Raw genomic sequence first — 12,917 nt, forward strand, 5'->3', positions numbered from 1 at the left:
AAGCCTGGAGGTTTGGACATCTCTACCAGAATCCAAAGGAGCATCCCAGCATTGAAATTGACCAGACTGATAGCACAATCTTTTGTTTCTGCAGTGATTAATTGGAAACCTTTGAGAAGCTCCTCAGCAGGAACAGAGCACTATAGCTCTATTCTCATCTGGCCTCAACAACTGCGAAATGTAACAGAGAACACTCATGTTTAGTAGCTGCAAGAGCTCCTCCGTGTATTTGCCAAATCCCCTTTGTGAGTCCACCAACGTGATGGCTATCATGTGGTCCCAAAGTCCTTCTACCTTTCCAGGCATTACATTTTTTTTTATGTAGCTGAATTACTCATTCCTGTTGGTTATATATTTTCACCTTCCACATATCATGCATAATACACCCACACACACGCACACACACACAAATTTGAAAAAAAAAAAGACATTTTGAAAGCTTTGAAAAAATTCCTCCTTTTGAGATAGCTTTGGGGCTTTCTGATTCAGAAAGACCACTTAAGGAAATGCATGATGTGTGTTTGTGTGTATACCCACAAATATGTAAGTTTGGGAATAAGATGCCAGTATAGATGAAAACAATTTGACAACTTTGTTCAGACTAAATGTGAAATAAATATTTCATAATGGATCAAAGGTTACAGGTTCTTCCAATGTTTGGAGGGAAAAAAAAGTAAAACAATTGGATTTATCAGAAATGGATAAGACTAGGATTTAGCTGTTGCACCTGCAAACAAACAGATGATGAATATAATAATATACATTAGAAACTGCTAGCTTCAGGCTAAATGTGGAAATTAAGATTCCTCTCAAATAAAGCAAAAAACATTATTTTTTAACTAAATAACGTATGCTCCCAAATGAAAGTTTGAATGATTTTGCAACAAACCTAAACTAAAACCTTTATTAGAATATATTAGGATGGAATTTAACAGACCAAGATGTAGAGAAATCAGTGGTTGCCATCTGAATTATGAGGTTGCATAAGGCTCCAGGGCTATCTGATGGTTTTAGTACAGGATTTTAGACATTTAATAAAGAACTCCCCTTAATTCCATCAGATTAAGCATGTCAAAATGAAAGGTTGTTATTTTTTAAGACACAGAAAGAATTAATGAGTTCTGTGTCCACTTTTCATGAAGTGGAATCTTTCCAATTTAATTTTAAAATTGAATTTTTTTGTGTGTTTGGTGTGTTATTGCAAATAGATTTAAGACATTTGATATGGAAACCTATAGGTCAAGATGGATTTTGTTCCAGAAAGAAGGATGGTAGGTCCAAGGAAGAAGTGTTGTACCCATATGAGCCTGGAAGAGAGAGTTTAATGCTTTAAATTACTACATTTTGCATCTATTTTTTCCACTTTCGAATATCTAGGTAATATCATCAACTATAGATATTGGGAACATCTGGGAAGGACCTGATTGGGAAATAGCCCATTTTCAGTAAAATAAATAAAAGGAGTATTCCATTCTTGGAACAGAAATACATCATGGCTTTCTATTGTTCATGTCTCCTACTTTTTCATATTTTATACATATTTTCCCCTTTGAATCTCTTACAGGGAGAATGCTCCCCTATGAGCCAAGGACCAGAGAACAAGACCCAAGTGACAGAGTTTATTTTAATGGGACTTTCAGACATCCCAGCTGTCTGCTTCTCTTTGTCATCATTTTGCTGATCTATCTTGTCACACTACTGGGCAATGGCACCATCCTCCTTGCCATAGGGACTAATTCTCAGCTGCACAATCCCATGTTCACCCAACATTGGACAGGTATGCCTGTATAATGAGGTTGTAGAATATCATGTTTACCGTATCATACTGCTTGATCTTACTGGATGGCAATTGGAAGTAGATAACCTCTTTAGGAGTTGCTGGATAACCTGGTTTCTTTTTTAACCATGGTGTCATGGATTATAGCAAAATTCTCTATGTGTTCTCAATGCTTTAAGATGGAAGATCTATCTGCAACCTCTTTCAGGAGAGCTCTGAGATGGGTAGGAAAATGGAGAATGTCACTGCAGTGACGGAATTCATCCTAACTGGACTTTCTGACCTGCCAGCCTTCCGCTTCTCCTTGTTTGTGGCCTTTCTGCTTATCTATCTAGTCACACTACTGGGTAACGGCACCATCCTTCTTGCCATAGGAACTAATTCTCAGTTGCACAACCCCATGTATTTCTTCCTCAGTAATCTTTCCTTGCTGGACATCTTCTGCCCCACATCTACATTGCCCAAGATGCTAGAGAACCTCTTGACAGAAAACAGTTCCATCCCCTTTGCTGGCTGTGTGTTACAACTCTACTTCTTGGTGGCCTTGGCAGGGACTGAGGTCTTCTTGTTGGCCGTCATGGCCTATGACCGCTACGTGGCCATATGCAACCCTTTGCGATACATGGTCATCATGAACAAGAAGCTTTGCCTTCAGATGACTGTCGGGACATGGGTCACCGGCTTCCTCAACTCATTGTTGCACACTGTAATGACCTTCACGCTTCCTTACTGCCAACTAAATAAAGTCAACCAATATTATTGTGACATCCCACCCATGTTGGCTTTAGCCTGTGCTTCCACCTATGTGGCTGAGATGGTTATCTTCATCGTTGGTGGCATATTTGGCGTGGGGGCTTTTCTAATTACGTTAATTTCTTACACTCACATCATTGCTACCATTCTGAGGATCCGTTCTGCTGAGGGAAAACGTAAGGCCTTTTCTACCTGCACGTCCCACTTAATAGTGGTTTGTCTTTTCTATGGAACCATCATCTTTACGTACATAAGACCTTCCTCCAGTTACCATCCAGACCAGGATAGGCTAGTGAGCATGCTCTATGGGATGTTTACTCCAATGTTAAATCCCTTGATTTATAGCCTTAGAAACAAAGAAATGAAAAAGGCCCTTGAGCGCCTAATAGTTCATCAATTCCATTAGCAGCAAAAGAATCTAATGAGGTTATTAGAAAAGATAATTTGTTTAGCTTAGCTTAGCTTATTTGATAGAAAGGTATGCCCAGAATCTTGCAACAAGGAGAAATAGGGGGCAATATGCTGTCTCTGTAAACCGCTTAGAGAGGGATAAATGCTATTGCTATACGGCAAGCCACATTACCCTAACTGTTCTGGTTATTCTCTCTCTCACACCACTTTTTATTAATCCTTGATTGGAATAAAGTAGAAACGGGTTTTATCTAATGAACTGATGATGCCTCAACCCATGGTGATGGATGAGGTTATTCAATGGCCTCATTGGAAGGGTCTATGACAATTCACCACAGCCAACTCGCCATGGCCAATTCACCATGGCCAACTCACTGTGAGACAACTTGCCACATCCAAGATGCCAGAGGACAACTGCGGGACAAGAGTTTCACTAATGTCAAAGAAATGGCAGAATAAAATCATTTTAAAAGGATGCAAAAGAAGGGACAGAGTGAATTGTCAATGGCAAAAATTAAAACAATCTATTATTTATTTTAAATAATTCCTATTCTGTGATAGGAATGGAGAAAGCATGTACCCTGTGGCACTCCACATAGTAGGGACCAAGGATGGGATCTTTCTCCCCCGATCACCAGCAACTAGAATTGACCAGGAAGGAAGGAGATGAACCAGCACAACATGGTGCTGTCCATCCCTGGTCCTCTGAGTTAATCCAGGAGAATATCAAAAGCTGCTGAGAAGGCCAAGTTGGGCAAAGATGGATGTATAACCCTTGCCAGATATTTGAGGATGATCCAGATTTCCGTAAGTAATGGTGGAGACAGAACACTCCTATGAAGGGAGATCCAATATCCTCCAGCTAGCAACATTGTCATAGTTGTGACACCAGAATTGTAATTTTCCCATCTCTAGATGTGTAAAACATGTATTTAATGGATTTGTCAGTGAAGGATGAGACATATGTCTGGCTCTGGAGTTTTAAAAGACTGGAAAATTTTCATGAACTGATAAGGGTGGTAGTGGTAGTTTCAATTCTATACAATCAGTAGCAGGTTAAGGCTCACTGCGCCCTAAGCACTGACAAATCTTGATGCCACCCTCCTTTGTACATACTGTACAATCGAAGCCAAGCTTAGGCTACATAATTTTTTTGTGGTTCCTCCTTTGGGCCTGGTGCCCTAAGCATGTGCTTAGTCTGCTTAATGCTTAATACATCACTATGTACAACAAAGCATCAATATTATATAAATATATTTGCTTTATTCTTGGTGCTGTTTTTAATAATGGAAAATAAAGATACTAAATTCATTGGTCCGTTCTATATGTACTGTAAAATGAAATACTGGTTGGTAGTCCTTTATCTTCATTTGCGTGGAGGTAGTAACCAGCACACCAATATTTCCTTGATTCAATTTATTAGATTTTTGTGAGTTCTTGGAAGATCTGCACTGTGAAGTGGAAGATGAAATGAGCCCTTATTTGAGGCTGCTCACTCCCTTGTCTCTGACATTGACCCACGAGCCACTTTTGATGATTTAGTACAACCAGTGACAAAGTTCTCTCAAATATATAACAATTTCAGAATAAGTTGAGGCACATTTGTTTTTTTTATTTTATTTTATTTGTCAATTGTTTACAAGATAATAAGTATAAGTGTATACATAGTTATGAATACATGAAATGGGTACATATAAGAAAAATAAAAGAAAAATAAAAGAAACAATAGGACAGGGACGGTAGGCACGTTGGTGCGCTTATGCAGGCCCCCTAGAGACCTCTTAGGAAAGGGGTGAGGTCAATAGTAGACAGTCTAAGGTTAAAGTTTTTGGGGTTTGGGGAAGAAACTACAGAGTCGGGTAGAGTATTCCAGACATTGACCACTCTGTTGCAGAAGTCGTATTTCCTGCAATCAAGCTTGGTGCAGTTAACCTTGAGTTTGTATTTTTTTGTGCTCTTGTGTTGTTATGGTTGAAGCTGAAGTATTCATTGACAGGTAGGACATTGCAATGTATGATTTTATATACCATGCTTAAATCAGACCGAAGACGGCGTAATTCAAGACTTTCTAGTTCTAGAATTTCAAGTCTGGTGGCATAAGGTATTCTACAACGAGTAGAGGAGTGGAGAACTCTTCTTGTGAAATATTTCTGGACTTTCTCAATTGTGCTAATATCAGATACGTAATGTGGGTTCCAGACTGATGAGCTGTATTCGAGTATTGGTCTAGCAAATGTTTTGTATGCTCTAGTTAGTAGTGTGATATTACCAGAGAAAAAGTTACGTAGGATTAGGTTAACAACTCTTAATGCCTTTTTGGCTATGTAGTTACAGTGGGCTCTAGCACTTAGATCATTAGAGGTGAGTATTCCAAGGTTCTTTACAGAGCTTGGATCATCAACAAGATCTTGACTATTCAGCTTGTATTTTATCTTCTGATTTTTTTTGCCAATATGTAAGACAGAGCATTTATTTGTTGAGATTTGAAGTTGCCATTTGTTTGACCATTCTGATACATAGTCAAGATCTTTTTGAAGGGTAGCAGTATTGTCTGTGGTATTGAACAGCTTTACATCATCAGTGAAGAGAACGCAGTTGCTCTTAATATGATCACAGAGGTCATTTATGTAGAGTATGAAGAGAGTTGGTCCTAGAACACTGCCTTGGGGGACACCACTATTGACAGGTACAGAATTTGATAGGACGCTCCCAATTTTGACCATTTGTTGTCTGTTTGACAGGAATGCTTCTATCCAGTTATGCAGTTGTCCAGAGATACCATAGGATTTTATTTTTAGTAGTAGTTTGTCATGTACCACTGAATCAAAGGCTTTACAGAAGTCTATGTAGATTGTGTCTATTGTTTTGCCCTGATCAAGTTGTGTAGTCCATATGTTTTTGCAGTGTAAGAGTTGCAGATTGCAGGATAGTTTTTTTCTGAAACCAAATTGTTTATTGGAGAGTAGGTTGTTTGTCTCTAAGTGGAGGATGATGGATTGGTTAATAATTGATTCCATGACTTTACAGGTGACGCAGCATAAGGAGATTGGTCTGTAATTTTCAACTAGGCTAGGGTCTCCCTTTTTGAAGATGGGGATGACTGTGGCTTGTGACCATAGGTTAGGCAAGGAACTGGTCCTGAAAGATTTTTCAAAGATTATGCTTAGAGGTTTGGCTATGGCAGTGGGTAGCTTTTTTAAGAAGTAGGCACATATTCCATCCGGTTCAATAGATAGAGATGGTTTTAGATTGCGAAGTGCTTTTTCAACATTGTCTTCTGTAAAATCGATATGTATTATTAGATCATTGTAGTTATCTGTGGTTCGGCTAGGAAATACTGGGCATGATCCATTGCTGTTTACAAATACTGAGCCAAAAAATGTGTTAAAGATGTTGGCTTTAATGGTGTCGTCGTTGCAGTCTTTACCATTAGGTCCTATCAGGGGTGGGATGGACCTTGAATCTTTTAGTTTGTTGTTTACAAAATTGTAAAAAGCACTGGCGGAATTGGTGCTTAGAAGGTTTTCCTCTTGTTTAATGTGATAATTGGTGCATTCGGTCTTTATCTGGTGGCATAAATTTTTGTATCGGTTTTTGAAATTGGCAATGTGACCAGATTTGTTTTTCCGCCAGAGTGATCTCTTTTTGGATTGAAGTTTCCTTATTATTATGGGTAATCTGTTTTTTTGTTTTGTTTTGGGAGTTGTTGTTGGTACATATAGTTTGATGACTCTTTTGACTTCAAGTAAAAATATGTTGTAATGGTCTTCAACAGTATTGCATCCAGTGAATAGAGATTGCCAATCAAGGGATGAGAGATCGTTGTCTATAAGATCATAGTTGCCTTTTTAAAAGTTATAATTGGGGATTACGTCATTGTGGTGGTTTTTGTGTGGATGTATGTTGAGACAAAAGTCAATCATATTGTGGTCACTGCTGGAAAAGGGTTCTTTAGTTTGTATTTCGTAAATTAAATTCAAACTATTGCAGAAGATGAGATCGAGGCAGTTGTTTAGTCTAGTGTTGTTGGTTACTAGTTGTTTCAGTCCCAGATTTGTAACAGCATTGTAGAAGGTTGCGTGTATGGTTTCAGTTGTACATTCATTTAGGGTCCAGTCAATATGAGGCAGATTGAAATCACCAAGAAAGATAAAAGGATATGGGCAGGATGCTGCCCATGTTAGTAGTGTATTTAGCTTGTTTACATGTTCGATGTCATAATCAGGTGTTCTGTAACATAGTAAGAATCGAATTGTGATATTTAAGGATAGTTCACAGATAATGGTCTCAGGAAGAGCAAGCTCCTGGGTAACTTGGATATTTTTTAGATGTAAGGACTTTTTATAGAAGATAGCAACACCATCTCCTCTACGAATTTCACGATCTGATCGGTAAACATGATAGTCTCTTACTGTGGTAATGGAGTCATGGAGAGATGCATTGAGCCATGTTTCACAGACAAATATAATGTCGAATTTAGCCATATTTAGTAGGAGGAATAATTCAGGTATTTTATTTACAAGGCTTCTTGCATTGAGTAGCTTGCATTTAAGGCCAGCAGTAGTTGGAATTGAGGTAGTTAGGGGCGTGCGTTCCTAGTCTTGGGTGATGATGGATTGGTTGAGGTAGGGTTGTGGTTGAAGGTTAAAGCTGAGTTGCGGGATGCGTGACTTACTTTTGATACAGTCAGCATGGTAGTCAATGTACAAGTCCTTCTCTCCATTGTCTAGACGTTTTTTGAGTTCAGTGCGGAGTACACGGGAGCGGGCACGTTGCTGTATGGTTAGGTCAGGGCGACAACGGAGGTTCTTATGGTTGGTGTTGGTTTTGGCGAGTGAATTTATAGTGTAAATGAATTTGCGTTTGCTTGATTCATTTTTGCAAACGACCCTGCAGAAGCGTGGGGTCACAGAACCATCTCTGTTTTTGAGCTCTCGGCCAATGCAGGAAATGTCAAGTATTTCATCAGGGGAGATGGTTGATGCTTGATAATTACTGATGATGTTTCGGACAGTTGTGCTGTCATCATTATCATTGATGCCCTCTAGACCAAATAAGATGGCGTTTGGACGTTTCCGTTCACACTCAACAGCTTCTCTGATGAGGATTGGGATATCAATATTTGTCTGGGTTATGTTTTTTTGTGGATTGGGTTGTGGATTGGGTTGTGGTTGTTGTGTAGAGATGTGGTTTGTAGCTATTGGATGTTCAGGTTTTTGCGTTGTGTCTTTTTTTTTCGAGGTTGGATAATCTTTCTTTTAAGGTGTCCAGGGATGCTACTATGGTGTCAAGGGATGTTAATCGTGTTTCAATGGTATCAACTCTTTCCACCAGATCCAGTTTGGGTCTGCATGATTTGCAGAGATATGGAAACTCATTGCATGATTCTAGGTATTGAATCATTTGCTTGGGTAATCCCAAGCAGTCATGATGAGCGTATTTGTTACACAGAGAACATTTGATGGAGTTTTCATTATCCTTTAGAGTTTTGTAGCATTTAAGGCATGTGCAGGAGTCTTGTGGTTCATTGTTGGGGATTAATTTCTCTTTAGGTTGTGGTTTGGCATTGGATTTTTTTCTTGGCATGGTAGGTTTGTTAAGATAGTACGTTGATTGAATTAATTAATGGAACAGTTTTGGATAATCAATATAGCCAATATCACACCAATCAATCAATTTCAGTAATCTCTCTAGTCAGATAATTTCCTAAGCAACAATCAACCTAATCAATTAATTACACTAACTACTAATCAATTAATTACACTAATCATTAGTCACACTGTTCAATTAAATTCACTAAATCACTGATTTTACTAATCAACTAAATTACATGAATCTTGATCTTTTAAACTAGTCAGTAATCACACTATTTGCACTAAACACTCTAATCACACTAATCAATTAATACAATAAATCAATTAAACCATTAATAAAATATTTTATAGAAATTGATTATCTAATCATGGATGTAGGTGATGAGGTAGAAAAGTTGTAAGTTTTGAGGTAATGAATTAATGGGTGTTTGATTAAAGTAATGAAGTAGTATTGAGAGTCTTTAAGGAAAGGTTTGTTTTTCTAGCAGCTGTGATAGACTGGGTAAGAGGAATTTATTGCTCTGATTGCTGCTGTTATTACTCTGTAAACAAAAGGCTGTAACAGGATGTTCAAAGCACGCTGGGTTTTTGAAAGAGAGCAAAACTCGCTGGATTAAAACACTTTAACTACAATCAATATGTCTCTGAATAAGATAGTTTTGCAATAGTTTCCTAAAGTTCTTCAAGTTGAGTAGTACTAAAAATACAGTCCAGAAATTTGGGTTAACTAATCCAATCTGTCCTTTACTTTTAAAGTTACTTCTAGTTGCAATACCTTTTTTTTTTAACTAAATCTGACAGTCACTCCAGATCGTTAATCACAGTTATTTTCCTCCTTTGAGTCCCAGTTTCCAAGGAAAATTCCACTGCAGAAATTTGGGTGATTCTAACCAAGACTAAGCACGCTGTTACAAGATCTTTCCTTGCTTTTTCACTTCTGTCTCAGCTGACTTACTGGTTTTGATTTAGCTATGCAGGCAATTCTCTCTTTAGTTCGGATGGAGGGGTTTTCTTCGGGTCAGTCAAGGAGACTGTCCTCTCCTCTCAACAACCGAAGCATTCCTCTGCCGTCCAGGGTAACTTTTGGCTCCTAAGAGCCTCAGGGCTTTCTCCTCCCTCCTTGTTTCTCCCTGCCAGCTGTCCGATGTGGCTCCGGGGAAACTGTGTGGGGGATATTAATGGAAATGTGATGTCTGGAGTGGAAGATACTTCTATCAGCTGTGTGAGGGATTTAAATGAAGGTACGTTGTTTGCACTCCGCAGGCTCCAAGTGATCCAGTTCAAGAGCTCCACAAGTGTGGTTAATAGGGCTCGATGGAAAGAGCTTCACTTCTCTGGGGAAGGAGAGGAGGGCTCCGGATCAATTAGCAGGAGCTCCTCTAGCATTATTAGGGCTCCACGGCTTCAGAATCCAGCATTTTGGGGCTTGTTTTTTGGGATCAGGTTTACTCACGGTTATTGGTGCAAGCAGCAGCTTTAAAAGTGATTTCTGGTGCAGGCGGTGGCTTTATAGGGACATAGTGCTCCAGGAGCGAGAGCTTCACCTTCCTAGTTGGGCGCCGCCATCTTCTTTTTCAAAAAACAACCCGCCCGAACAGGGACTTGAACCCTGGACCCTCAGATTAAAAGTCTGATGCTCTACTGACTGAGCTATCCGTTTCAATCTGAAAGTTCCATCCATCAGAATTTTGGACATGTGGTTGAGGCAAGCTAAGTTATAACTCTTCATCCAACATTTCTTCACCCAGCATTTATGGGACAATTTTTAGGTATACCATCTCCCTTTTATTTATGTTTCCTGGCAAACTCTACAGCTTTCCATCTGAAAAGGATGAAGAATATCATATGCAAAATGTGTCTGAAATAGCATACCCATTTGGATGTATACTCCATGAATGTCAGTGCTTCCTTAGAGAGTTGAAATTACAGGCAGTTTTGACATGACTTATGACTGGTCATTTTTACAGCCATTTGGAGTTATGTAGGCCTTGGAACGGATGCTGTAAAGCTTGTACCAAAAGTGCTTTTTCAAGAGGCAACTGGACTTGCTGGTTTTTCTTTGAAGACATTTTGCTTCTCATTCAGAAAGCTTCTTTAGCTCTTCAGAGAAGAGAAGAAGCTTCAGAGAGCTGAAGAAGCTTCTTGGATGAGAAGCAAAATGTCTTCAAAGAAAAAAACAGACAGCACAGTTGCCTCTTGAAAAAGCACCTTTGGGACAACCATGACTTGAATGACTGAGAATCTCCGTAGGTATTTACAGCCTGCAAAACACTTCCAACTGTTGCAGAATGTTGCTCCCTTCCTCACATAACCTCACTTCACCCACTGAGCAACCAGTTCGCATTCACAACTCATTGTAGTGTCCCACAATCACATAACTGCAATTTGTGCCAATATTTTTTGCAGTTTTCTGGCCCCCAAACCCCACCCATTCAGAAGAATGGATTTGCTTATTGCCCACACAGTTCGCTTAACAATTGCAGTGAGTTCCTAAGTGACTGCCAAAAAAAAAGTTTAAAAAAAACCACATCTGGTCATATGGGTGCCTCAACTTACAACTGCCTCAACTTACGACCAGATTTCTGGTCCCAATTGTAGTCATAAATTGGGGACTGCCTGTACGGGATTTTAACGAGAGGTGGTATTCAGCAGGTTCTGACCAGTTCTGGAGAACTAGTAGCAGAAATTTTGAGTAGTTTGAAGAACTGGCAAATACCACAGACTGGAGATTTTACATATCCTCCTTCTGCCACGTCCACAGAATTGGTAGTAAATTTTTTTGAATCCCACCATTGATTTGTCTCCAAAAAGTGACAGGCTATAAATATATGCTTACATATATTTCTTGTTGATTGATTATATTTAAAGGAATTAACTATTTTAAAAGAGTCCATGCATCATAATTTTAAATCTCATTGAATAATAACAAAACCAAACTAAAGGATATTGCATGAATAATATTAACCTGATGCATCAATGAATAAAGTGTATGGTAGCTTCCAAATATTGTTTATTACATGATTTTTGTAGAAAGGAAAGAATACAAAATATGACATACTTATCCCCTGGAGAGTGAAGTTTGGCAGATTAGAACATTATCAGTTCCATTTCTCAATTCATTTTGCATTCTTTTACAATAAAGACAACAAAACAGTTTCCTCAGAGAAGAACAGAAAATAAAGTTAGAGGATAACAAAAGGGCAAAATTTAGGTCAAATTGCTAAACCGTAATATAGGATGTCTTTGGTCCTTGATTCCAGAAGTCCCAGTCTAAAATTATATTATTGGCGACCAGCCATATAATAATTCTCATCTTATAGAACTGACACAAGCATAAAAATAAAGTCCAAAGCACACTCGACCACTGAGGGGAAATGATTGATGAAAAATATACTATTTGAGATGCCATCAAATGGGAAATATTTTGAAGGCATGAGGTTCATCTGAAGGCCCTGGGTTGCACTGATAGGGGCTCCTTTTCAAGGACATCTATGTTGTTAAGACTACACAACAACTTTTTCTCTGGTAATATTACACTACTAACTAGAGCATACAAAACATTTGCTAGCCCAATACACGAATACAGCTCATCAGTCTGAAACCCACATTACCTATCTGATATTAACACAGTTGAGAAAGTCCAGAAATATTTCACAAGAAGAGTTCTCCACTCCTCTATTTGTTGCAGAATACCTTATGCTACCAGACTCGAAATTCTAGACCTAGAAAATCTAGAACTACACGGCCTTCGGTCCGATCTAAGTATAGTATATAAAATCATACATTGCAATGTCCTACCAGTCAATGAATACTTCAGCTTCAACCATAACAACACATGAGCAAACAATAGATACAAACTCAAGGTTAATCGCACCAAACTTGATTGCAGGAAATAGGACTTCAGCAACAGAGTGGTCAATGTCTTGAATACTCTACCTGACTCTGTGGTTTCTTCCCCAAACCCACAAAACTTTAACCTTAGATTGTCTACTATTGACCTCACCCCTTTCCTAAGAGGTCTGTAGGGGGTGTGCATAAGCGCACCAACGTGCCTACCTGTCCCTGTCCTATTGTGTCTTTTATATATATTTTTATTTTTCTTATATGTATCCATGTATTCCATAACTATATTTTTGCTTATACCTATTGTCTTGTAAGCAATTGACCAATAAAAAATATAAAATAAAATAAAAATGAAACAGTTGCCTTTGAATCTTCTGAAATTCCTTCTATAATGTGAGATACTTTGAAGACCCCTCTGGTTTTCTTCTTAAGGAGTTGTATATGATGGGATTAAAAACACATACCCTATACTGTGTTCTTAGTATATGTAGAAAATTCTGCTCTGGGGAATTCCTGCAGAATGATAATCTGGGAATAAT

The 12,917-nt window shown here is 38.6% G+C and overlaps 1 protein-coding gene across 1 annotated transcript; it reads left to right on the forward strand.

The window, feature by feature from the left end:
- The first annotated feature begins 1,997 nt into the window (after positions 1–1,997).
- LOC113454866 (olfactory receptor 5V1-like) lies at positions 1,998–3,225 on the forward strand. Its single transcript, XM_026726188.2, has one exon. It carries the CDS (start codon positions 1,998–2,000, stop codon positions 2,934–2,936), a length of 939 nt encoding a protein of 312 aa, XP_026581973.2. The 3' UTR covers positions 2,937–3,225.
- The last annotated feature ends 9,692 nt before the right edge of the window (positions 3,226–12,917 follow it).

The sequence above is a fragment of the Pseudonaja textilis genome, chromosome Z, assembly GCF_049901715.1.
Source record: "Pseudonaja textilis isolate UNSWEBS1 chromosome Z, rPseTex1.2, whole genome shotgun sequence".
NCBI classification, from domain to species: Eukaryota; Metazoa; Chordata; class Lepidosauria; order Squamata; family Elapidae; genus Pseudonaja; species Pseudonaja textilis.

Excerpts from the sequence above, each read along its gene's own strand:
- LOC113454866 (XM_026726188.2), top strand. The coding sequence starts at position 1,998 with ATGGGTAGGAAAATGGAGAATGTCACTGCAGTGACGGAATTCATCCTA.